This window comes from Lactuca virosa, chromosome 3, assembly GCF_052849685.1.
Source record: "Lactuca virosa cultivar CGN04683 chromosome 3, Lactuca_virosa_CGN04683_v6, whole genome shotgun sequence".
In the NCBI taxonomy this organism is placed as follows: Eukaryota; Viridiplantae; Streptophyta; class Magnoliopsida; order Asterales; family Asteraceae; genus Lactuca; species Lactuca virosa.
Window position 1 is genome coordinate 34,092,563 of NC_136428.1, and position 26,895 is coordinate 34,119,457.

General features: G+C 37.4%; 1 protein-coding gene, 1 long non-coding RNA gene and 1 pseudogene across 2 annotated transcripts; 1 reads left to right on the forward strand and 2 right to left on the reverse strand.

The window, feature by feature from the left end:
- Positions 1–1,854: 1,854 nt before the first annotated feature.
- On the reverse strand, positions 1,855–5,967 carry LOC145165451 (phospholipid-transporting ATPase 6 pseudogene; annotated as a pseudogene).
- A 560-nt stretch (positions 5,968–6,527) lies between these two features.
- On the forward strand, positions 6,528–7,312 carry LOC145162266 (uncharacterized). The gene is made up of 3 exons (XR_013738996.1): positions 6,528–6,656; positions 6,725–6,895; positions 6,968–7,312. It is a non-coding gene; the product is annotated as an uncharacterized LOC145162266 (long non-coding RNA).
- Positions 7,313–11,408: 4,096 nt separating this feature from the next.
- On the reverse strand, positions 11,409–12,823 carry LOC145163407 (uncharacterized). Its single transcript, XM_079082247.1, has 6 exons — positions 12,710–12,823; positions 12,449–12,592; positions 12,341–12,406; positions 12,174–12,259; positions 11,793–11,862; positions 11,409–11,702 (listed from the first exon to the last, which is right to left on the reverse strand). The coding sequence occupies exons 1-6, from the start codon at positions 12,821–12,823 to the stop codon at positions 11,409–11,411; spliced, it is 774 nt and encodes a 257-aa protein (XP_078938373.1).
- Positions 12,824–26,895: the final 14,072 nt, after the last annotated feature.

A 26,895-nucleotide genomic window follows, 5' to 3' on the forward strand; every position in this document is an offset into this window, starting at 1 on the left:
GACAACGCCAAGCTTTTAGCGACGACAAACCGCATCTTGTCACATGTCGTCCCTAATACTACCTGTCGTCTCTAATGGCGTCGCCCCTAATAACTATATTTCTTGTTGTGATTCATCAATCAAGTATGTATAATACCCTATTCTGAAAAAAAAAAAAAAGGTCATTCAATCATTCATAAAAAAAACTCCCATATATAACTTATCAACTAAAAACCCACCTTTTTTTTGCATGCTAAATTATTCATCAGAAATTTTAACAAACACATTTATTCAACGGATTAGAATATTTTTTGGATCAAACCCAAAATCAAATGTATTAAACTCCACTTTCCATTAACAAGCTCTCATTGTTGGGTATTAAGGTTCTTAGAAATTGGGAGATGAATATGATACTGGAATTAATTATATACGTGTGAAATTATTTGACGAGTTAGAGTTTGTACTACAATTGGGGCCAACATGTGAATGTTGATGCATGATAAAAGTGTTTGTAGCACCATAAAAGTTTGATTTATGACGTTAATAAACAAGTATTATTTCTATTTCAAGCTGGTTATAACTCTTAAGAATCGAAGTGTTGACTTTGTGTAATTTAGTCAAACTTTGAATTGGGATGGATTGGTGATAATATGGTTAAATGGTATAAAGGAATTGTGTTCAGTAACATATTTTGGTAATGGGACTGAAGAGTTGCAGGGGATTCACTAAACACAGATAGTTGGATGCCTAATTGATAAACATCCAGAAATATTTTTAGAGTAAATTACAAGAATGGTCCCTACGGTTTGGGGTTCCCTAACTTTTTTTTAACTCCGATAATCCCCAAGGTATGTTTGTGTTGCATGATTGCTCCTAATCAATGTAAAAGACTAATTTTCCCTTATTAATTCCCTTTACCTTTTGTGTTCATCGGAAAAACACCTCCGGCCACCACCACCAGTAACCATGGTTGCAACCTTCTTAACAGTTGAGAGTTCCCAAAGATCCAAAATAAAAATTAAATCCATGGCTTCTAAACTGAAGGAGTGGCGGTGAAGGATTGGGAGAGGGTGTGAGAGAAAAAAAAAAAAAAGACGCACACTTGACGCCGAATGTCAGACACCAGATAAACACCTTTCACCCACAGTTGTCGGAAACCTCTGCCTACCATTCCCCATTTCCCCTCATCGTTTTTCCTCCCCTGCAACCAAACCCACCCCATTCTTCCTTCGGATCTAAGACACGCGACGTCACAGTTGAGACAGTTCCAATGAACATCTGGATCATTTTCTCTGATGATACACACATTCACCGCCACCCATCATTTGCATCATCTTCTTTGATGATACAAGCATTCCGATGCGAAAGTGATCAGTTCAACGGGTGGATCTGGTTCGTCGAAAGGAGACTCGAGAAAAGGTGGTGGGTAAGAAGGTGGTCGTTGGCGACACCACTTATTCACGTCGTCATACCCCTTCACATCTTCGTGCTCCAGACAAGAAGTAGTGGCTAAGAGGGTTGCAAATTCGGACATAGAGTGGTTGTGTAAAAGGGAGTTGATGGTTTTCCGGAAGACAATGTCTGCAGACAGTGACGGATGGGATGGTATTGGTTGTCGGAGGTGATGGACTTTTGTACTATTCATGTAATATACTCTATTTTTTTTATGAAACTCGTGAAAGTGTATAAGGAATGATGGTGGTTATGTTGTATGTCATTCCCACTATTTAACAAATCAAACTCATTATTCGTTTGCGAAAAGTCCAAATACAAACGAAAAATTTATAAGTGTATATTACTACTCCATAATTCATACAAATACTCGTATAATCATATTTCAAATATTCCTCACTTTCAATTTCCAAACAACAAGAATACAAATAAAGGAACTATTCAAAATCACTGAGTTGAAATCATTTACAAACTCATACATTAATTGATTCTATCTAATTACTGTACAAAATCTAATTTAACAACACTCGATCAATCTGTGATGGTGATGCCCGTATCTATACGAAACCCTATATGAGAGACAATTGGGGCCCACATCCTTTAACCTAAACATCTTATACAAAGGGTTAAACCTCAGATTTGTTAAGAGATTTCGGCTACAACTTATACATATATATACAGAACATCCTCTTCAATCATGGAGAACGAGGAGCAAGCATTGAATATCTCTTGGTCATTCTCCCTTTCATATATCTTATCTTTGCATCCACTCTCGCCGACAACCCTATCTCTGTTTCTTGTCTTGCTTTCGATTGTTCCCTTTTCCACATCTTCCTATCTGTAACATCTTTCTTCAAATTCTTCATCTCCTGAAGAACATGATGATCTTCAGGATTGTAACATCTCTGATACGATATATGAATAAGATACGGCATGTTACACAATAAAGTCACTAATATCGTTGATAAATAAAACTTTTGTGCAGGCCCAAGAACTTCCGGTAGCTGATGATATATATTCCCCGCCGACCAACTCACCGGCAACATCCCATATATATAAACTATTAAATACCACACCACGATACTACCCCAGATTGTGTGTAATTGGACACGTGTCAAGTAATGAGATATTAGAAATATCTGAACATTCACCACCCATATTATGCTTGTAAACATAGCTGTACCTATCACGTACATATCAGCTGTTTCCCCTTCTTTACGAAAAGATTCAGGGCTGAAGATTCGCATGTTCACAATATAGATCACAATAGAAGAGTAAACCCCATTTGCTAACCACCCGATTATTCTATACCAATCGAAGAACAAATTCTTTGGTCCTTGTTGATATAAAGCAGGAAACTGTAGACATATGTCTGCGTTTACATCTTTCTCCAACACTCCTAGGGCAAGAACTGGACATGAAGTTAAGAACACGTTGTATAAAAGCATGTACCAGTCGTCGTAATGCATTTGACCGGAAAACCCAGCTTGGGCTTCGAAGTAGAAGAGCGTTAGGGCTAGGGTTATATTTTTATAGAAGAAATAGCAAATCATCTTTGAGATTCTTTTGTAACACCAGTGTCCATGAACAATCAAGAGTCTTTCCAGGAATCGGAACTGTGCGATTGCAAAATCGCTTGCCATTACAGCTTGCATACCTTCAACGCCGCTAATTCCGATTCCGATGTCTGCTTCTTTGATCATTCCGACGTCGTTTGCCCCGTCGCCGATCCCTAACGTCGTTCTTCCCGTTGCTTCTTTTACTAATCGAACTACCAAAGCTTTTTGCTTTGGGGAAACTCGACAACATATGACAGACGCGCAGTTTATGGCGAGGTTCAAAAATTGGAACTTTAAGTCGTCTTCCAAAGCGTATGTTAGCGTTTTTCCGTCGATGATCAAAGCAAATGGTGCGTTTGGATCTTTTTTTCCTTTTACTGTTTGTAATGCACTAGTGATTTGAGATAAAATGTTATCCTTTATAACGTCTTTCGTATCTTGAGCCAACATTTCTGCGGATACAACTATACAAATTTGCTTCATCCCTTGTCGGAGCAAACTACACGAGAACCCGATATTAATCGCCGTTTCCATCTTGTCGCCGGTGAGAACCCAAATTTTCAGACCGGCGAGAGCTAATCTATCAATACATTGAGGAACACCTTTCTGCAACTTATCTTCCACGGCGGTTGCACCGACTAGAGTAAACCCCTTTTCTATTTCATCTGATAGTTCTTCTAACACATCCTCTCTATCTGGCCCACTTGAGCATTGGGCCTTATGAAACTTTTCGTACCAATTCGAGTATTCGTTTTCATCAAGCTTTTTATATGCAAGTGCTAACGTACGCAACCCCGCGTCACCATAATCGTTCAAATTTTTCGTTGTCGCCTCCAGATACATTTTCCCGTTACTTGCTAACCGATCAAAAATAATGGTGTCTGCACCTTTACAAAACATAAGGATTTGATTGGTCTCATCACGTATAATCACCGACATTCTTTTCCTCTTGCTAGTAAAATCCAATAAAGTTAGAATTATGTATTCCTTTTCCACCGGTTCTTGGTTTATAGAAAGTCTTTCCTTAACTACGATGCTATTTTGAGTTCTTTTCACAAAATGAAACCCGAATTCCCGAGCCGCAACTAGAAAAGCCCCTTCATCAGGTGATTCTGCTTCGTAAGTCAACTCTCCGGTCTTCTCGTTCACCTCCGGAATCGCGGTGTGACACACCGCGAGAATACGGAAAAACAAAAGTATAACTTCGGAATTCGGTTCTTTCAACCAATTCCCATTTTGTAACCGGTCGTCTTGAAAGCTAAACCCTTTAATCGATTCCTTTTTCTCGGTGTTTCCATTGTTTGAGATTGTAATTGCTTCTAAAGAAGAGGAATTGCTTAAACCCCCGTGACTGGAATCGGAATCACGTGATTCCAATGCGGCCGCCATTTGTTTTGCCGCTGCAAGCTCGACTTCACTCAACCGTTTCCCATATGGACACCCTCCGATTGAACATTTTAAGAAATCCATCTGGTTGCATGTTAATGTCCCTGTTTTATCAGAAAGAATGGTGTCCACCTGCCCTAACTGTTCATTCAAATTTGATGTTCTAGCCTTTGCCGGTGTTCCGGTGACCTCATCATATAAATGCAAATCGCTGTTTATGAAACTCGCTTGAAGAATTTTAACGGCTTCAATTGAAACGTAGAGAGAAATTGGAACGAGGTAACCGTATAACATAAGTGCAGTGATGAGATGTCTTAGTGCAGAAACTAAGAAATCGTTTACATTGAAGTCTTCTCCGGCGACGTCTGGCCTCAGGTACCACCATAGCGGGACAGCGTTCCGGACAGCTAAACCGAACCCGGCAGCACTAACAATGGAGATGAGAATCAACAACCCGAATAACAGGTAAATGATTTTATCCATTTGAAGCTCGATTTTGCTTCTTTTTGATGGCGATTGTGTGGTGTTTTGCATCACTTTCGTATCATTTCCGGTGAAAACCACCGCACCAAATATGTACTCGGTGTTCTTGAGCTTTGATTCGCGGAGTAGAAGCTGGGCTGGATCGAGAGGGTAAATTCGTCCCTCGTACTCTAAATTACCCATGAATGTGTACAAGTTAGGGTTAGGGTTTTCGCAGCGGATTGTGGGTTGGAAATTCCCAAAATGTGAAGCTCCATCATCGTTAACCACCGGAAGTGATAAATTCTGCAAAGCTCTTTTGACCTTTAAATTCGTCTCGCCGTCCAAATTCATGGTCTCGACATATGACATTCCATCTTCGTAGCTTGATTGGAGCAACAACAAATCAGCAGGGAAGAATTCATCTTTTTTTACATTCACAATATCACCAACACAAACCTCCCGCCACTGTTTCTTCTCGAAAACACCGTTTCCGACATGCACAGCGGTGTCCCGACGATTTGCCGCCTTGTCCTGCCAATACCTTTGAAGATCTTCATACAATTCTTTGGCGAGACTGAAACCGACGACCAAGGCTAAGGGTACGACTTGGCTGGGCCAATCGAAGGGGGCATAGTCGGTGAAGGTTAAACCGGCGGCCACCAGGAAGTAAAAATTGGCGACGCGGTTGAATTGTTCGAAAAGGGCGATTGGGAGGAAGTTGAAGAATGTGTATTTGGTGGTGGAGACGTAATTTGAGCAGAAAGTTGGGGTGTCTTCTTCTGGGACGAGGGGTCGGTTGACTTGGATGACACGGGGGTAACCTGATAACTCTCCGCCGGCTTCTTCTTTCTTGTACGATGGTTTTGACCGGATGTTGGCTAATGTGTAGAGGCTGCTCCGCCGCAGCTTGGCTCTTATTCCACCTTTTGCCATCAAAATGGAAGAATCCAAATCCACCCACTAAGATACATTTCCTGATGATGCTAGATTCATCGAAAATTGAAGCTCCAACAACGGAGGTGCAGGGAAGAGAGAGAGAAAGGGAATGATGTTGTGGTTGGGAGAATTTCATGTAGAATAGGAGAAAGAGAAACATTATACATTGAAATTAGGAAGAAAGGGTTTGACTCGGAGCATTTTACGTAGAATGGTTTTGTTAGAATTAGAATATAATCATTTTTTAGAGTAAATTACAAAAACAGGTCCATGTTTTTATGTGGTTTTTAAGTATCCTTATGGTTTAATTTTGTTTTGATTTTAGTCACTATCAAACATTAAACGATTATTTTGCAATTATCAAATGTTATTTTTTTTATTACTTTTCTACAATTAATAGGCCTAACCCTCTATCATTTAAGTAAAACCCAAATTGATTCTTTTGAATCGGATGTAATATTATTATTTAAGAAATTGATTCATCTACATACATGGAATATATATTTTATTGACTTGTATAATAACTATAAAAAACCTTGTCTCTTATGTAATTGAATCAATTTCTTAAATGGAGATATCACATCCTTTTTAGAATTAGATTATTAACCGATCAATTTTAGAGAACCGTTAAATCATCATGATTTAAACAAGTTATTTCAAAAACTTATATTACAAGTACTTTTATATGTTAATTTTTCTTCACTATGTTTAAAGTTTCAAGATGAGTTTGCATTATTAGTTTGGGTTAATACTTTAAAAACCATTATTTATACATATCTATTTTGATTTAACCTCAATATTTTTTTGTTACTTATTTGCCATTAATTGTGTTGACTGGTTATGAAAAATCAATGCTAGCCGGTGTCGTCGGTTTAGCAGGTAACCCTAACTCTTTACATACCCAAAATCGTTATTTTCCCCAAAACCTCTCATTCACTCTTGATTAGGTGTTCTTCCTCACACATCACGTTTTCTTCTCCATGGCTTCGTCTTCAACATCTTCTATCATCAAACCGATTTATCGCACCAAGTGTGATTGTGGTGATCAACTGCAACACTCAGTTTCAAGAACCGATAAAAACCCAGGAAGAAAGTTCAAGGCATGCCCTAACTATAAGGTAAAATTAAGGGATTTTGTTTTCCCATTTTGTTATCTTTCAAAATTTATTAAATGAAGATTTTGTTGGTAGGGTACCAAAAAAAGGTGTAAATATTTCAAGTGGCTTGACACAGACGAGTTGGAGTTTTATGCTAATGATAGGGAGCCCTATAACGAAATTGTTGCCAATGGTGTTCTGCAGGTGATCAAGTTGCTAAAGTTTGTTTTGGTGATATTGGTGATTATTGGAATAATTCTTATAATTGGCATTGTATTTTAAGAACCAGTTGGTTAGGGCAGTTGTAATTTTTTTGTATTTTGGTATGGTTAAGGTTGTTGTAGGTTTGTTATTTTGGTTAGGGCAGGTGATCAATGTAGTTATGGTAATGTTTGATGGAGAAGTGTATTGATGGTAATCCAATGCTATTTATGTCCATGTAATTTGGTATTTGCATTATAGTGATTCATTACAATGTAGTTATGGTAATGTACTAAAACTTGTGTAAGCAAAGGGGTATTACTAAAACTTGTGTAAGCAAGTGAAATGTACTAAAACTTGGAAAAACTTGGTATTAACTAGAATGTACTAAAACTTGTGTAAGCAAAATAACATATGATTGTAAGCAATTGAAATGACAAGCAAAGTGAAATGACATTAACTTCAAATACTTGCATTCTTAATAACATAAAATGGGGTATTTGTAACGCCCGTAGATCCGGGCTAGTCAATTTAGAGATAATAGGGTCGAAAATGACTTTTCGACAAAAGATTATAAATAATCTTAACCAAGTGCTAGTATATGTTACAAGGGTTCCGTACATATAAAGAACGCCGAAATCCGAGTTATAACGAAGAAGTTATGACCCGTCGAAGTTTCGCGACGGAACCAGCACGGCACCGGGAGACGTAAAAAGTGAATTTACGGTAGAAGACTTTTTAGCCTTAGTGATCTAAACAAAAGTTATAGTATACGTTAAACCGAGAGTGCCCATAAAAAGAACACCCACATCTGACTTCGTATGAGGAAGTTATGATTTTTCGAAGTTTCGGCTTAGCAGTGTACAGCCCGAAACTCGAATTTTAGTTCTAGCGGTTTTTGGCTTACGCGACCTAAATGAGAGTTGAAGATCTCATTAATAGGAACTCAACGATAAAAAGACAGACGAAAACGGAGTCCGTATGAAGGAGTTACGAATTCTTCGCGGTCATTTAACAGTCTAATCTCCTCCTACTGTTAAATTTAAGATCGGTCGAGAATTAGCCGACAGAGTCTAAATGAAAGTTGTAGATATTGTTTTTACCTACACATGGAAAAAAAGAACGTCGAAAACAGAGCTCGTATGCGAGAGTTATGATTTTTCTAAGTCGGGAGGCTGATACGCGAGTTTGGGTGACGTGGCACCACCAGAAAGAGGACACGTGGCACCACCAGAAGGCTGCCACATGCACCAACTCAGCGAGTCTGTGTCAAGACTCGGCGAGTCCATCAGATATTTCCACTATAAATAGAGGTGTCGGGTTCCTCCATTTCTCACACCATCCCAAACTCACTTTCTCTCTCTAGTTTCTCTCTCTAGCCTCCCAAACCCCCCCTAAAGCCTAGGTAAACCCCCTAGCACCCGAATGAAGCCCCAAGGCTCCCGGAGCGCCTGACGGCTCCGAAGAGAAGAGCCTCCGGCTCAGAAACTCTGCTCCGGCGGAGCCCGGTTATCGAGAAAACCCGCTGTAAGTGAGCTATGTCTACCCTATCTTTAGTATAGCTTATGTTTTAATATAGTAATGTTATTAGGAACTTATAATAAGTACTTGGGATATTATTATGGGTTATATAAGTATTGTTTAACGCTTATATAATAGTAATAATAGCTAGACTATTAATTAGTCGCGGTTAACGTTAGACTAAACCCTAGTGGTATTGATACTAGGTTTTGTCAAAGGAAAATTGTTTTGGGATAACGAAGTGCTGTCCGAGTACCGAGTCACCACCTAATCAGGTGAGTGCATAGTCTCTTTCATCTTACACATAGATATGAAGTATTTTAATATAAATTACGTGCTATGTGTGCATATTGTCTGAATACTTGTTGTCTATGCTGGGTGAAAGATTTTTATACATGTTTTAAATGATTTAAACTGTATATGTATTTTATATCTACAAAATGTGTTGGGTAAAACATGGGTAGATGAAATAGTTGCTGTGTGATAACACAATGAAAGACATCAATGTTGACAGTGATCCAGTCATCTAGTGGAATATAGATGACGACCACGGACGATACTAGACAGTCCAGTGGAACGCTAGCAGGCTCGTAACCTGTAGGTGTTTTTGAACTAGGTGCTCATTAGGTATTTTTGAACTGAGTGTGTTCACTAGGTATTTTGAACTGAGTGTGTTCACTATGTATTTTTGAACTGAGTGTGTTCACTAGGTATTTTTGAACTGAGTGTGTTCACTATGTATTTTTGAACTGAGTGTGTTCACTAGTTATTTTTGAACTAAGTGTTTACCAGATGCTTTGGACTACGTGTTCCCCAGTTGTAATCTATAAACCTTGGCAACAATGGACTTCGTACCTATTCCTTAGGATAATCCTTAGGAATGAATGAACAAGAAATAGTTGATTCTTAGGGTAGATCCTTAAGAGTAAATAAGATAATGGGGATGGGTAATTGGGTTAATTGTTTGATGATTAAACATAATAATTATATTATTGTGGGTTGAAAATCCTATGTACTCACCAGGTTTCCCAACCTGACCCACTCAAGCTTATTTGTATCACAGGTGTCGATACGAAGCTACTTTACACTGAGAGATTTAAAAGAGATGTAGATCACTAGTGTAAATAAATGTAAGTTCTGTTTATGCTTATGTTCCTGTATTGACAATGACATCCCAAAAGTTTTAAAATGAATAAAAATACATTTCTTTGGAAATGCGTTGATAACGTATTTATCATGTTTTTCTGGGAACAAATTCTGCAACAATTTTATTAAAATAGGTACTCTGATTTTTATAAAGCATAAACAAAATCGGTCTTTTTTGGCCGTGAAAACGGGGATGTCACAGTATTACAATCAGATTCAAACATCCAATTGCCCAACAATCTGTCTAATGGCCATTAACTACCAATGTTCAAAAAGGCCTAATTGAATACTACTAGATGTTGATATACAATTGGATGGTTGTTACCAAAAGCTGATGAAATGTTAACAAAAAGGGCAAGCAAAATACATAGTGCCCATGATACCCCCTCCTAAATAGTCCTACTCCAAATTAACTGGTTTCTTAATACTAGAACCCCTTCCATCCTTCTCATAAACTGCTTTCTTCATATTTATCTTCACAATTTTCTCAGAAATATTCATTTTCCTAGGCCTCCCAACAACTTGTGTATCTTCAATGAAGTCAATATCCCCATCAATTTCCTCATCATCTTCGCCAACCCAAGCATTAGCATCTAAACCTTGTATAGCAACTTCCCTTTGCACTGGTGGCACAATCTCATTAGCATCTACAACCTGTAAGACATGATCCAGTTAATTACCATATGTAAATCACATATTAATTATAGGAAATTTAAAGTAAAGGTTGGCATAACATTTCCAAGTTATCTTCAAGCAAGTTATCTTCAATTTCATTAACATCCTCTTATAAGTCTGCTTCCAAGTGATCTTCAATCTCATTAGCATCTACACCCTGTAAGACATGATCTAGTTAATTACCATATGTAAAGCACATATTAATTATAAGAATTTTAAAGTAAAGGTTGGAATACCATTTCCAAGTTATCTTCAAGCAAGTTATCTTCAATCTGATTAACATTCTCTTCTAAGTCTGCTTCCAAGTGATCTTCAATCTCATTAGCATTTACCTCCTGTATCATATGATGAATTTAAGAATTAAAACACAAATGAGGCAGATATAAGAAATTAAAAATAGAGTTTGGCATACCATTTCCACTGGTGACACAGGTTCAGGAATCACATTGACCCTTTCCAAAGCATGTGCAATCTCATGAGGTTCATAACAACATTTCTGCAACATCAATACATCTATTTCCTCAATACTAGCATCTGCATCATTCACAATCTCATGTGCAGTTTCTTGTACAGTTCCAATTTCTTCCTGCACAGTTTCCTGTCCAGTTGCATGATTTGCAGTTTCCTGTACAGTTGCATCATTTGCAGTTTCAAAAGTTGCTTGATTTGAGGATCCTTCTCCAGCCTTCTTTGTCTTCTTCTTCTTTCTTTTCACTGTAAGCTTAACTTTCTTTTGTTTTGAAGTTCCCTCTCCATCCTTATTTGTTATACCATTTACATCCCTCATTGGCCTTCTTGGTTTTCTAGGTGGCACATACTCCTTCATCACTTGCTCATTCTTACAGGATTTCAAGTTATGTCCGAATTGTAAACATTTGCTACACCTAACAGTCCTACAAATTCTAGCTCTAACAGTTGGGAACTTGGAATCATTGACCTCAGACACATGCCTTTTTCTCTTGGTTTTTGGCCTACCAGGCATTCTCCTTGTCTATGGAGGTAATTGCTTTATATAGTCAGTGGGTGCCCACATGTTGCTTCCATTCACTGGTGATATATTTGTGGTATATGCAGCTACAAATTTATCTTTTTGGAAACAAATGCTTAGAAAATCAGTTGGATTCATGTGAGTGTAGTTTATTGCTGCTTGACCATGCACACATGGTATTCCAGATATCTCCCATAGTCTACATGTGCAATAGTGGTGTTCCAAATCCACTTTGTAAGCTACATACCCATACCTTGTCTCAAATACAGACCCCCAATTGCTATCACTTTCCAGTTCCTATAAATAAAAATTAAAAATAACAATTTCATGTTAAGTATAAAGCACAATTTAATGGTAAGTAGTAACAACTTAATGGTAAGTATTTACCTCATCTCTTTTCCAAACTCCTTCATTTTCTGTATGATAGTTGGACAAGATTAAGTTCTCCAAGTAGAAGCTTTATCAGCCAAATAACAAAAACTAGCCATGACATAGATTTTGATTTCCTCTAACATTGTGAAAAGTGGTTTTTTCCTAATATTTATGATCATGGAGTTGAAGGACTCAGAAACGCCATTTTCCACTGCCTCACATGCATAACCTTGTCCAAAAAATGCCCTACACCATGATTGCGGATTGTTAGACATCAACCAATCATATCCATTTGAAGTGATTTTCTTAATTTTTTCCATGTTAGACACAAAATCCCCTTCGTGTGAACTAGTTGCAGCAGCCTAGAACAAGTTCTTCAACTCTAAACATGTATGCCTCTTCCTGAAGTTGGCATAAATGTATCGTGCACACTGCCTATGTTCAACATGTGGAAGGATAGCTTTCACAGATTCTAGCAGCCCCTGAAACAAGTAAATACAACATTAATATTGGTTAGACAATATAAATGAATACATGACAAAATTTTTAGTATTTATGTTTACCTTGTGTTGATCTGAAATGACAACTAGACCCCTTTCACCCTCAACACCCAAGTCATCAACCAAAAGCTATAAAAACCAAGTCCAATTTTCTTTGTTCTCTACATTTACTACAGCCCATGCAATTGTATACACGTGATTGTTAGCATCTCTTCCAATAGCAGTCAAAATCTCCCTTTTGATTTGTCCCTTTAGGAAACATCCATCTAAGCCAATCACACTTCTGCACCCTCTATTCCACCCATCTTTCAATGCCTTAAAACATACATAAAAACGTTGAAAATAATTCACCCCATCTGGATTTACTGACACTCCTACTTTGCATGTGCTTCCAGGGTTAGATCTAAGGATTTCATTGGCATAATCCCATACCTTAGCATAGTGTTCCTCTAGTTTACCTTCTATCATTTCCCTTGCCCTTACCCTTGCTCTATGGCATTGCCCCTTTGACACTTTCACTGAGAATTTTGTAAGGACATCCTCCATTATCTCAGACAATGTTATTTTGGGCTTCCTAATTAGGTCCTTGATGTAGTGTTTTGCTAACCAATTACAACTAACCAAATGTCCAAAATTATAATTCCTTGCACAAAGATGTGTTTCAACCATAGATTTTATCTGAAACGTACGTTCATTATACTTCCATGAAGCATGGATCCTAAAAGGACATGGTTTTTTTGCATTTTCCCCATACCTAACAATTACCCTGCTTTTATCACTTTTCATGAACCAAAGTTGGTATCCATTAGCTACAGCGTAGTTAGTGAGTGCAAACCTTAACTGAGCAGGGGACTCGTATAACTCACCAACGGTAGGCTTCATTTGGTTCCACTTGACGGTAGGATCGTGCACCCTGAACTCGACACCCACTTCCAGGTCATTTTCATATTCAAGGTGTTCATGCTCATGCTCTTCCTGGTGAATATCTTCAACATCAGCTTATTCGTCCCCTTCAAATTGATTATTCTTTAACATTTTATCATCACATAAAATGTTAAGAAAAGGGTCGTCACACAAGTTAGATGTAGGATTGAAGTTATATGGTTCAACATCCAACAATCCTTACTCAAGAAGATCATCATCGGACTCTTCATCACGTACGTATCTCAACTTTGTCTTCTTTGTCGTCTTTGATTCTTTACTTTTCCTTCTCCGTGATGATTCTGCCATCAAACCCTTGAAAACCTTCGAAAACCCTCTTCCAAAACCCTCTTTTGACAATGATTGTATCTGATAACCCCTTTGTTAGTCAGTCGAGAGAAAAGGTGGTGGCTACTATGCACGTTCCCAATAATTAGTACTCGAGTGAAAAGAGGCAACCGACAAGGACTTGATTACTAGTTGTTAACCGGGTAAGGTTTAATAAATGGAACACCATCTCATTAACAGTGACAAATAAGTAACAAAAAAAAATATTGGGGTTAAACCAAAATGGATATGTATAAATAATGGTTTTTAAGGTATTAACCCTATTAGTTACTAGTTGTTAGTATATCATAATCGAATTAGTTTTTTTATATAAGTAATTAAAGTTGGTTATTAATTGATAAATAAATTTGTATATAAAAAAAATTATACATTAGATTATAAATGGGAGTTCTTTCATTATAATTATCTAATGTGTAAATAAAAAGATCATAACAATATCAATTTTAAATCGGCCAAAAACTTAACTTAAAATTAATTTAAAAACGCCACTACTAACTCGTTTCTAAGATAACTTGAAACATCCAACGGCTAGTCTTCATATATCACCATTTCAAATTACAATAAATTAAAAGTATTTTGAAAGCCTAATATTATAAAGGACAAAAAAAAGACATGTCTTTTGCTTTAAGCCTTTTCATGTTTTGAATCCAGTCCATGACCCATGCCATGTTAAGTAGGACCAAACTTATATTTAATATTGAGTTTTTTAAAACATAAAATATCTTTTTATGAAATTGTTTATTAGTTTAGAGTGGACGGTTTTGTCACCCCGCATCCCGTTAGTACCGAAGGATGAGGGCGGTGTTCCCGCATCTCCACCCAACTAAGTTGGGTAATTTTCACTTGCATGTGTTCTTCTCCATCCCTCTACCAATACGATATCGGTTGCTCCATCACGAATCTTCCCCCTCTCAATCTTTCACCTATTTCATGTGTTATTCCTTATTAACTTGGTCATGTTAGTTACTAACTTGGTCCTTATTATTAAAGCATGCTAAGTTATCTTCCATCGAGAAGGATCTAAGTAGCAAAGTTAATGAGATAATTTAACCCCATGAAGCTTAACAATATACAAGAGATAAATGTTTTTCTTTTGTAGTTTTTTATATACTGCACGTGTAACATCCATTTCGATTAAACACTTTGTTGTAAACTAAAACACCCATCCTATGTGCGAAAATAATTAATGTTATTTTTTTGAAACATTTAATCATTTTAAAATCATCGTTTTGTGGAATATGGTCCCAAAACTCAAATTAAAGAACTTAAGTTCAAAAGTTTCAAATATGAGGGTATTCAGCAAATATCATAGCATGAGTTTAGAACGAACCACTACATATTTCCCGCCTTCTATATGTAACATCCCAAAATTAAAGCAAAAATTTTCAGTTTTAAACCAATCCAAAAACCACAAATATCACAAAATCATAGTTTCCAAAAGTCATAAAACAAGAATCAGAGTATTCCTAAAATCATAATCTCATAAATCCCAAGATGATATTCACGATCAAGCCTTCGTCTTGCCCTTGTCCTTTGTAGTACCTGAAACCATAACAATTAAACTGTAAGTCAAAGCTTAGTGAGTTCCCCAAAAATATCACCGGACAACATATAACAACATGCATATTGGGTCCACAGTCCTCAGACTGGAGTACCCCTAAGCCCACATCATGAGTCTGTTTTGCCCACCTGGCCTACAACTCATGTCTAGATTGCTCCTGAGCCCACAACATAAGTCTGGCTTGCCTTCCCGGCCCACAACTTATGTATGGCTTGCTTCCAGCTTTGTTGGCTTCCTCACAGAGCAGTAATGCCTCAACCCAACCACACTATGTCGACCTGTGAAACAAATAAACATATAATCAGCAAACAGATAATCATGCTGATCTAACAGATCACTACAACATAGCAACATCCTATATACCATGATACATAACCCAGTGGGCTGGCATTGGTGCCTTCGACCCACAAGTACAGTAAGGAAAACTCACCTCACAGACTGAAAAAATAGATGAACTGATTGTTGCTCCAGATACTGACTCTACTGGTCACCTATACAAAAAACAGTGACCAAATCTCCATCTACTGTTCAAACTACACTATTTGACCTAAAGTCAAACTTGGTCGACGGTTAAAGTCAATGGTCAATGGTCAAAAGGCCAAAATCTTTATTCAAAAATCCCACAGCCTGTCGTCAGGTCGTGACCCTCTAGTTGTCACGTCGTGACCTAATGAGACAAAATAGTCGAGATGGTCCATTCTCACGTCGTGAGAAGCGCTCTGAAGTCTGAACAGCTAGATGAATTAACGTCTTAATCCCTTTTGGACAAACACCCAAAGCTTCTAGAATGTCTTATCTACTCCAGAACATCATAAAAATTATGGCTTTTGGACATGCATGTCCAGTGCATGTCTCAAACACAAACTAGGGCACAAAAGGGAGAAATGGAATCAAAACTCATGCAAGAGTCTTAAAACTTAACCACACTTTAGATTTAACACTTATTTTTATCAAAGGGACGTTGTAGATCCATAAAGTTGGTAACTTTATGGACTCCAAGCACCATAACACTAAATCCATGAAAGAAAATCTATAAAAGACTAGATCTAAGCTCATAAACCCATAAAACTATGATCTTGAAAACTCACAATGGTCCAAAAGGTGTGGAAAAGAATGATGGAGAGGCTTGAGTGCTGAGATGATGGCTAGATGGTATTCTTCTTCTTCTTCTTTGCTATAAATAACCATAAAGAGCTCAAAAACCAACTATGGAGTGTGAGGGTTTCAAAGGGGAGTGTTGAGAGGTGATGGAGGCTTAGGGTGGGTAAACCCTAGCCCTCGTTTCCTTTAAATACGAAACAAAAATTAGGGTTTTCCTCTCAGAAATGATGGGTTTTATGCATAAGAACAATCCTATGTGCTCATACAAACCCTAATGCTTGGATCTAGGTTTCTCTATTGTACATGCAATAAACTTCCAAGACTTACAAACCCTAGATCTATCAAATAAGAACTGAAATAAGGGTTTAGTAATTACCTTTGATTGTTATATAGCAATAACAATCAATCCTTGCTTTGATTAGCTTCAGAAAATTTAGTGCCTCAAGTGTTGCACCTCTAATGGAGTCACAAACACATTTAAGCAACTTGGATGAAGAGGGAGGAGAGAGGAGCCACCAAAAATGGTTGTAAACCCTAAATGAAGTGTTCACCATGTTTTTGGGGCCATAAGCGTTCCTTATATATGCTGGCTATTAGGGTTTACAACTAGGAAACCCTAATCTGACTGCTTAAGCCCTAAGCAGCCCATGGACCCCTTCTGGAACATGCCTTGGACGATTTCTAATGGGCTTCCCCTTAGAATTCGTCCAACCTATTATTCCAAGGTGATCCATAGCCCAATTATATAATTATCTTATAATTACACAACAAGTCCCTTAAGTTTAATTAATCTCTTTTAGCCACAAAATTAATTCTTAATTAATTCTTGACTAATATCAATTAAACATTATGATTTCTCCTTTAATATATTATTCTTATAATATAGTAATAAATCATAATTAAACCTTTCTCTCCTTAATTCATCCTATATATTGCTACGGTGAAGGCAACCCAAAAGGACCATGCTCATAATCGGGTCAGGTACATACCAAAATAGTTATGGACTTAGACACTAATCCAACAGTCTCCCACTTGGATAAGTCTAATAACTATTTTGCATAACTTCAGAACCTGATCAACAATCGTAGCTTTCAAAAGTCGCTGTCAACTCTGATCTTATCAGACACGCGTGTCCTTTAGATAAGGGATCATATATTCTTCCATTCTACAAGATATCGTATAGACATGAGACATGGATTGAAATCATTCTCTCAGTCTATGTGTCATTTCCTGATTTCCGATTTATGACGACTGACTAATTGAACAAATCAAATCAGTCCTGGCCCGGCCGAGCACTTTCCTTTGTCATCGCTAAATCATCGAGGGGCCCACAGATATCGCTTTTATCCCACTTTGGGTAAAAGGAATGGATAAACTTCGACTCAAGTGCTTGCTTGCACCTACTAATCGAATCAAACACAATAATAAGTTTTATAACACCAAGTTACTGGTACGTTTACTTATCATCAATGTGCAACCGACCAGCAAATAACAACTCACACGTCTCGGTTTCAAGAATATACAATGTTATCGTCTCACCAATCACCCGTGATAAAACCATGAAGTGATTCAAGTGAGCGTAAACAATCCAATACTTTAATCTTATCAAATCACTTATGAACTCTGCAGCAAACTTGTGCTATGTCTAAACACTTTAGACAATCTACAGACAGATTCATGACAGTCTTCCTTCATACCTACTTCCAACGTATGACCGACTGTGGAGGTTCGAATAACCTAGTTATTCTGGAAGTCAAAACATGCAAAGTGAAACGCAATAATAATATTAATCCTATATGGTCCCAAAACTTTTTGAGCGTAAATAAAAAACACTTTTATTTAAACACCATATTGATTACTCATTATTCATTGCTTACTGTTTCAGAAAATCAACTTATTACTCGAATTATAACCACGATTGTCCCATGCTCCAAGCATGCACACTTTGGTTTCCTATGGTCCATACTTTGTGAAATAGATCAGTTGAAAAACTTTTCTAATGAAACTCATTTCACAATCCCTAATCCTTATTATTAGTATAAGAATACCAAATTCTTGCCACTTTTAATATGTCAGATTCTAACATTTTATGCAATGATTCTTTCGCAATGTCATAGCACAAAAGTCACCAAGACCCGGCTAATGAAATTACAAGGTATTCTATCGGAAATTGTTACAAGACAATTCCATAGACGTGAAGTCTCACATTCAAAGTACATTCCTTTGAACATCCTTCTCGCATAAAAGTTTCTAATCTTGACATATTTCTTAATATCCAACTCCCATTAATGGAAACATTTCCATATTTGCCATATGACAACTCATTCTTAATAGAATCTTATCTATTCATAATAATGTCAATATAGTCCATCCAGTACTATACTTCCAACTACTCACATGCGACAAATCCTCAGTGAACCTCAGATTGTCCTTTGATAGTTGTTTAATTATTTTAGTCAAAACCGATTCTAGTCCCTTTTTCCCTCTTAATGCCCTAGGCATTAAGAGAATTTTAGAACGGTCAAATATTATAGCGTATGCAATCGATCCTATACCCGAAGCGTATTGGACACGATGCATAATGTCTCTCATAAATACGTGATACTTTATCAGCCCTCTGCCATAATATTTTATGTGCCCTTTTCCCACAATTCGAACTATGAAGAGGGATGCCGTAATCATAATCGAATTTTGAGAATGCACTATGTATCCTTGACTAGATTTATTAACATTTCTCGATCTAAGCTTTAGAACTTTGAAACGAAGTATAATATTCTCTCCCTTAATTATAGCAAAACAACTTTTCAACCCTTGCAACTTTGCAAAGTGAATCTTTGTTTTCTATAATTAATATTGCTAACTTGAAATACTTACCATAATAACCATGCTCCCACTAATACGATGATTATTACAATACAAGCATAACACTTATGCTCCCACTAGCTTTGACATGTATTCAGAAAACAATTGAACTTCCAGAAAACAATGCTTATTGAATTCCTTAAGTTCATATTTCTAATACTTAATGCTTTGATAAGCCTTTATCTAAGCTTTGTAAGCTTATACACCTTTGCCTTAGATAGCTCACATGTGTGTCTAAACAATTTAGAATTTATGATACTAAGTCCCAAATGTTCAGACCAATTGCCAAATCTCACAATTCGAATTATGAAAAGGGATGCCGTAATCATAATCGAATTTGAGAATACAATTTTCACAATTGCAATCTTCTTAAAATCTCTCTTAGTGAAAGCATTTCCTTACAATCATTTTCATGAAGGAGGGAAACCTCATGACACTTAGATTTTAAAGTGTATGTGTTCCTACCAATGTGAATTTGCCAAAACTAAAGTTTGCGACAAATCCAAACTCATATGGACTGAACGTGCTCAATCTCGATTTCTTGCCTCATGGTAACATGAATGCCCTGTTGGATATAGTGTCTAAGTCCATAACTATATTTGGTATGTACTTGACCCGACCCGGCATGGTCCATTTGGGTTGCACTTCACCCGAACAATTTATGGATAATCTTTTGAGAATAGTATAAGTTATGATTTATTAATATATTATAAGTTCTAATATATTAATATAAAATCATATTATTTAATTAGTATTGATCTATAATTAATCTAGAATTAATTTAGAGATCAAAAGTATTACTAATTAAATATGGGCTCTTGTATTTATATAGTGTGGGCTAATGCTTATTTGGAATGGGCTAGGCTTGCATGGAAAGTCCATGGATACTCCATGGAGCTTTAACCCATGGATCTCATGGAAATGAAAAGACATGGGTATTAGGGTTTACATGGATGTAACCCTAATCCACCACAGTATATAAAGGAGGCTTTGGTTCTTGAAATCACACTAGTTGATGTGTGTAAACTAAGAGGGCCGATTTCAAGAAGTTTGTGACTATTCTCTCAAGTTTCCAAGTTTGTGGTGATTTGTGACTTCCATTTGAGGCATCCACATTATTGGTGCTAGGCTCTCAAACTCCAAGCAATCAACTACTACTACTACAAGGTAAGTAATTCTACTAGTTTTATTTGATTCAAGTACCCCATACCATGCTAGTTAGGATAAGAACCTTGGAAAATAATTATTTGCATGTATTTTAGTCAAACATAGATCCAAGGTTTCTAGGGTTGCATGTACACCATAGGAGTGTTAGAAATGCTGAAAACCCATTAGTGGTATCAGAGCCTGGTTTGTTTATTTGATACTTGATGCAAAAAAAAAAAAACTTGAAAAATCGAAGTTTTGTTCAAAAGCTCGTATCAAAATTTCAAGTTTTGTATATGTCTTACGATTCTTGAAATTTTTGATATGAACATTCATAAACATATGAGTTTAGAAGATCATAGAAATTATGTGCTAATAATTGATTAGATTAATTCTTGATCTTTATGTGTTTTAATGGAGTCCATAACTAGTTCTTAAGTTATGGATAACCAAAAGTCACATTTATAAATAACCATTAAAAGAACACATAAGTTACAAAAAATGAAGAGTCTTCATTTTTAATAACCATTAACTCATAAGTTATGAGAAATGAAAAGTTTTGAAAGTTTACAAAACTTGCCCTCAAGTTTTTGGAACATGTAAAGTCATATTAAAAACTTTAGTTCCAACCCCTAGAATTTTAAAAGTTAAAATTCAACCCTTATACTTTATAATATTATAAGTTTAATAATATTTATATATGTATAAGATCAAGTCGTCTTACCGCTAGTACGCCTCATTCACGAAGCCGGTCTATAAGGGGGTATAAGGTTGTTGCCTATAAAATGACAACTTAATAGGTGTCCACTCTCACCCACCGCTTCCTTGATCGGTGGAGGGTCGTTAGCCGAACGGGTAGGACAAGGACTTATAAATTCTCATTAAAAGTATAATGATAATACTAAAGTAACTAAACTTTATTGAATTCCCAATCTTAGTTATTTTAGGAAAATGTGAATAAGGTGCTAATCCATGAAATTACACTTTACACTTTGTTTAAGTCGTTAGTGGAGCGTGTGTGGTTAACCGACACACTAACTTGAACTTAACAAGGTAGGTAAAGGGTGACTTAATGTTTATCATAGTATCGATGGAGCGTGTGTGGTTAACCGGCACATCGATTGAGGGGTAATACATTAAGGGTACCAAGTAATTTGCATGGTTACTTCACACCTTGTTTTGTGATCCTCGGCATCCCAGTCACAAAACTTGAAGGGCACACTCGAGATTGAAACATGCCATTGAAGAAAGTTCAATGAATCTCAAAGAATCTAGGAGTTTCTAAACCAATTAAAACCTAATTAAATATTTCGTTTTTCATGGTGGAAATTGGTGAATCGTCATTCACCTACCTTCAAATATCTTATAGCTTAGATTACGGCATCCCTCTTCTAAGTTATAAAATATTGTGTTGGGTCCTAGCCTTAATATTACATTTGGGTGTTTTGTTAAGGACTATCTCTATATCTAATCTAATCTATTCCCTCTTCTTTTCAGATGTCTTCCAATAACAATGCTTCTGGCTCAAACCCTACTAGCTCCTTCTCTCTCATGAATCTTTGTGGGAGAGACATCTTTGATGGGTCCAACTTTACAGATTGGATCAGAAACATCAGGATGGTCACTCAGTATGAGAACAAAGAATATGTTCTCGACAAGGAGCTGAAGGTACCCGAGCCAACTGCTACTCCTGAAGAGCTTGCTGAATATGAGGTACATGAAAGAGATGCTACAAAAGTGGCATGCATCATGATGGCCACCATGACAGCCGAGCTCCAAAAGTCCTATGAGGACTATTATCCTTTTGAGATGCACCAGGACTTGATGGACCGCTACCATCAAAGTGCTCGTCAAGAGCGATATGAAATAATCTCCTCCATGATAACAACCCGAATGAAGGATGGTGAACCCATCACGGGCCACATGCAGAAAATGCAAAGGTATGTGGACCGTTTACTGAAGCTGAATGTGAACTTCCCTGAGGAGTTAGCAATAGACATCATTTTGCACTCCTTGCCATCGTGTTATGATCAATTTCGCATGACATATCACATGAACAAGGAAGAAGTCACCCTCAGCAAACTTCAAGGACTCTTGAAGACCACCGAAAGTGGTCTAAAGGGTAAGTCGGTTGTTACTACTCCTACTCCTACTCCAACTACGGCCAATGTCTTGGCAATCGGGCATGGCAAAGGGAAGAAGATAAAGAACCCTTCTAAGGGTACCAAGGGTAAGACCCTTGAAGGCTCCTCTTCAAGCAAAACCAAGAAAGGTTTTGTCACTCCTTCTGCTAACCCTAATGAGGCTGAATGCTTCTATTGCCATGAAAAGTCGCACTGGAAGCGAAACTGCCCAAAGTACCAGCAAGATTTGAAGGATGGGAAAGTAAAACCCAACCATGCAGGTATATACACTATATTGTCTAATAACTCACCTCATTCTAAGTCTTGGGTCCTTGATACAGGTTGTGGTATTAACATATGTTGTGATTTGCAGGGACTAAAAAGAAGTGAGAATGTGGAGCAGGGAAAGATAAACTTGATCATGGGAAACAGGAAAGCTTCACCTGTCACCAAGATAGGAGTTTATTCCTTAGTGCTAAATAGTGGGTTTACATTAGATTTGAATAAATGTTATTATTCGCCAGAAATGGCAAGAGATGTTATTTCCTTTCATGCATTGTATAAACAAGGTTTTACCTTTTATTTTGATAATAATAATGGTAGTATTGATGCTTTCTTTAATAATGTTCTTTATTTTAAAGCATTACCTTGTGATGGCGTGTATGAAACTGTATTTGTTGTAGATAATCTAGGAAATAATGTTTTGTGTATTAACTCTTCCACTAGCTTAGATAAAGCATCCTTATGGCATTGTCGTCTTGGACATGTAAGCAAGAAACGCATAGGCCAACTCCAAAAGGATGGAGTCTTGGAGTCATTTGACCGAAAGTCAGATGATAGTTGTGAATCTTGTTTGCTTGGTAAAATGACAAAGTCACCTTTTACTGGCACTTGTGCTAGGGGTGAAGGTTTGTTGGACCTCATACACACGGATGTGTGTGGACCCTTCAGAACCGCCACAAGAGATGCTAATCGGTTCTATGTGACTTTTACTGATGATTTTAGTAGATATGGATATGTCTACCTAATCAAGCATAAGTCAGAAACATTTGAGAAATTCAAAGAGTTTAAGCAAGAAGTGGAGAATCAGTTGGGCAGGAACATTAAGATGCTTCGATCCGATCATGGTGGTGAGTATCTTAGTACTGAGTTCCTTGACTATCTTAAGGAATGTGGGATTGTCTCACAATTGACACCTCCTAGGACACCACAGTTGAATGGTGTAGCTGAGAGGCGCAATCGGACCTTGTTGGACATGGTTTGTTCCATGATGAGTCGAGCTTCGCTACCAATCTCATTTTGGGGGTATGCCTTAGAGACTACCGCCCACATGGTTCAGCCAGAGGGTTTTGTCAGTACAGAGTACCCCAATAGAGTGTGTAAGCTCGAGAAATCCATTTATGGATTGAAACAGGCACCTCGCAGATGGAATCTTTGCTTTGATGAGAAAGTCAAAGAATTTGGCTTTTCAAGGAGTGAAGATGAATCTTGTGTCTATATCAAGGCTAGTGGGAGTATAGTCAGCTTTTTGGTACTGTATGTGGATGACATACTACTCATAGGAAATAACATCCCAACCCTGCAGGAAGTAAAGTCATGGCTTGGGAAGTGTTTCGCTATGAAGGACCTTGGAGAAGCTGCCTATATCCTAGGGATAAGGATTTTGAGAAACAGGAGTAAAAGACTAATTGGACTTAGTCAAAGCACCTATGTGGACAAAGTGTTGAAAAGGTTCAACATGCATAACTCCAAGAAAGGAGAGTTACCCATCCAGAGTAACGCCAGATTGAGTAAGACACAAAGCCCTAGTACTGAGGCTGAGATAGCAGAAATGAGTCGAATACCTTATGCTTCAGCTGTAGGATCGATCATGTATGATATGACGTGTACTCGACCTGATGTAGCCTTTGCTTTGAGCATGGTTAGCAGGTATCAGGGGAACCCTGGCAAGGCACACTAAACTGCGGTAAAGAATATCCTCAAGTACCTACGGAGGACTAAGGACTGGGTTCTTACCCTCGGTGGCAGTGAAGACTTGAGAGTTGTAGGGTACAGTGATGCTAGCTTTCAGACTGACAGGGATAATTTCCGCTCTCAGTCGGGCTGGGTCTTTACCCTAAACGGAGGGGCAATTACTTGGAAAAGTTCCAAGCAGGAGACAGTGGCTGATTCCACTTGTGAATCAGAGTATATAGCAGCAAGCGAGGCAGCAAAGGAGGCTATATGGCTAAAGAACTTCATCGGAGACCTTGGAGTTGTACCAGCTATAAAGGAGCCAATGGAGATTTTCTGTGACAGCAATAGTGCGGTTGCCTTAGCCAAGGAACCAAGAGATCATGGGAGATCCATACACATTGACAGAAAATATCACTTCATCAGACATCGAATAGAAGAAGGAATCCTCGTGGCAAAGAGGGTATCATCGGATGAGAACCCAACAGATCCCCTCACGAAGGGACTGACTCGGGCTAAGCATCTCCAGCATGCTCGGAGCATAGGGCTGAAGGATGATATTAGTTTTAGTAGTTAGATAATCTTGAAATTTGTAAAATGTAATTGACATTTGATGATAAATAAAAGTTGTTATTTATGAGTAAAGTGTTGCTATCTCTTGTCAATCGTTTACTATTATTTCTTTTTGCATGTTTTGACTTCCAGAATAATTATGTTATGGTTTATATCATATTATTCAAACTCTCCACAGTCGGTCATATGTTGGAAGTAGATATGAATCAAGACTGTCATGGGTTGGCTTGTAGAGGTCTAAGATGTTAGACAAAGTGGGGCTACAACACTCATGAGTACTCATAAGTTCTGAGTATTGGATTCAACCCACGCTCACTTGTATCACTTCATGGAATTTATCTCGAGTGATCGTGAGACGGTAATATCATATAAGTCTTCAAACCTAGAGATATGATTTGTTGCCTATGAGTTGGTTATGCATTGATTGCACGAAAATGCATTGGTAACTCGATGTTATAAACCGTGCTTTTGTGTGTAATTCAACAAGTAGTAGAGCAAACATATGAGTCGAAGTTTATCTGTTCCTTCTAGAATTAGAAGCGATATCTGGGCCCCTCGATGATTTTGTTTTGACTTATGTATCGGGCCCGGTCAGAACTAAATTGATGTGTTCAGTTAAGTTCTATGTCAAACAAATCGGAAATCGGGAAACAAATGCTGGACAATAAGCAAGACCATGTTCCATGTATTTATCCGGCTGATATCTAGAACAGAGGATTATATGATCACTTATCTAAAATGGTGCTTCATAGTTCAACAGAGTTTAAAGAGCTACGATTGCTGATCGGTTCCTGAAGTCATACTTGCAACTATAGTTATTAGACTTATCCAAGTGGGAGACTGTTGGATATAGTGTCTAAGTCCATAACTATATTTGGTATGTACTTGACCCGACCCGGCATGGTCCATTTGGGTTGCACTTCACCCGAACAATTTATGGATAATCTTTTGAGAATAGTATAAGTTATGATTTATTAATATATTATAAGTTCTAATATATTAATATAAAATCATATTATTTAATTAGTATTGATCTATAATTAATCTAGAATTAATTTAGAGATCAAAAGTATTACTAATTAAATATGGGCTCTTGTATTTATATAGTGTGGGCTAATGCTTATTTGGAATGGGCTAGGCTTGCATGGAAAGTCCATGGATACTCCATGGAGCTTTAACCCATGGATCTCATGGAAATGAAAAGACATGGGTATTAGGGTTTACATGGATGTAACTCTAATCCACCACACTATATAAAGGAGGCTTTGGTTCTTGAAATCACACTAGTTGATGTGTGTAAACTAAGAGGGCCGATTTCAAGAAGTTTGTGACTATTCTCTCAAGTTTCCAAGTTTGTGGTGATTTGTGACTTCTATTTGAGGCATCCACATTATTGGTGCTAGGCTCTCAAACTCCAAGCAATCAACTACTACTACAAGGTAAGTAATTCTACTAGTTTTATTTGATTCAAGTACCCCATGCCATGCTAGTTAGGATAAGAACCTTGGAAAAATAATTATTTGCATGTATCTTAGTCAAACATAGATCCAAGGTTTCTAGGGTTGCATGTACACCATATGAGTGTTAGAAATGCTGAAAACCCATCATGCCCACCATGTCTTCCAAGCAACTCACCCTTTCATATCAATGTACTTTCCATTGATCAAGGTGCTTTGTTTTTATGCATTCAAATGAGATCTCATAGAACTCACATGTATAATTAACTCAATTGGAATGGCACAGAAAAAGAGTATGTCATCCACGATAGGCTTTAAACCTCAAGTCGTGTGCTAGTGATGATCAACTAGGTTTAACTCTTGATTTGTTCTTGAAACCTTTCAAGACCATTAAGACTTCCACTGACTCCTTGACATATAGGATTCTCTTTTCAAGAAATATTCCTTGACAAAACAAATATTCAAGAGTTAGTTTAGTTTTTATTAAGACTATCACTTCACATAATTGGTTCTAGTTGGTCTTTGTCTTATCCAAGACATCACAACTTACCAATCTCAAATGTGCAGGAATAA

Coding starts and splice junctions, on each gene's coding strand:
- LOC145163407 (XM_079082247.1), bottom strand. CDS start 12,823: ATGGAGGATGTCCTTACAAAATTCTCAGTGAAAGTGTCAAAGGGGCAA. Junction 12,260..12,340: donor TCATTTCAGATCAACACAAG/GTAAACATAAAT, acceptor TACTTGTTTCAG/GGGCTGCTAGAATCTGTGAA. Junction 11,703..11,792: donor GAGTTTGGAAAAGAGATGAG/GTAAATACTTAC, acceptor TTTTATTTATAG/GAACTGGAAAGTGATAGCAA.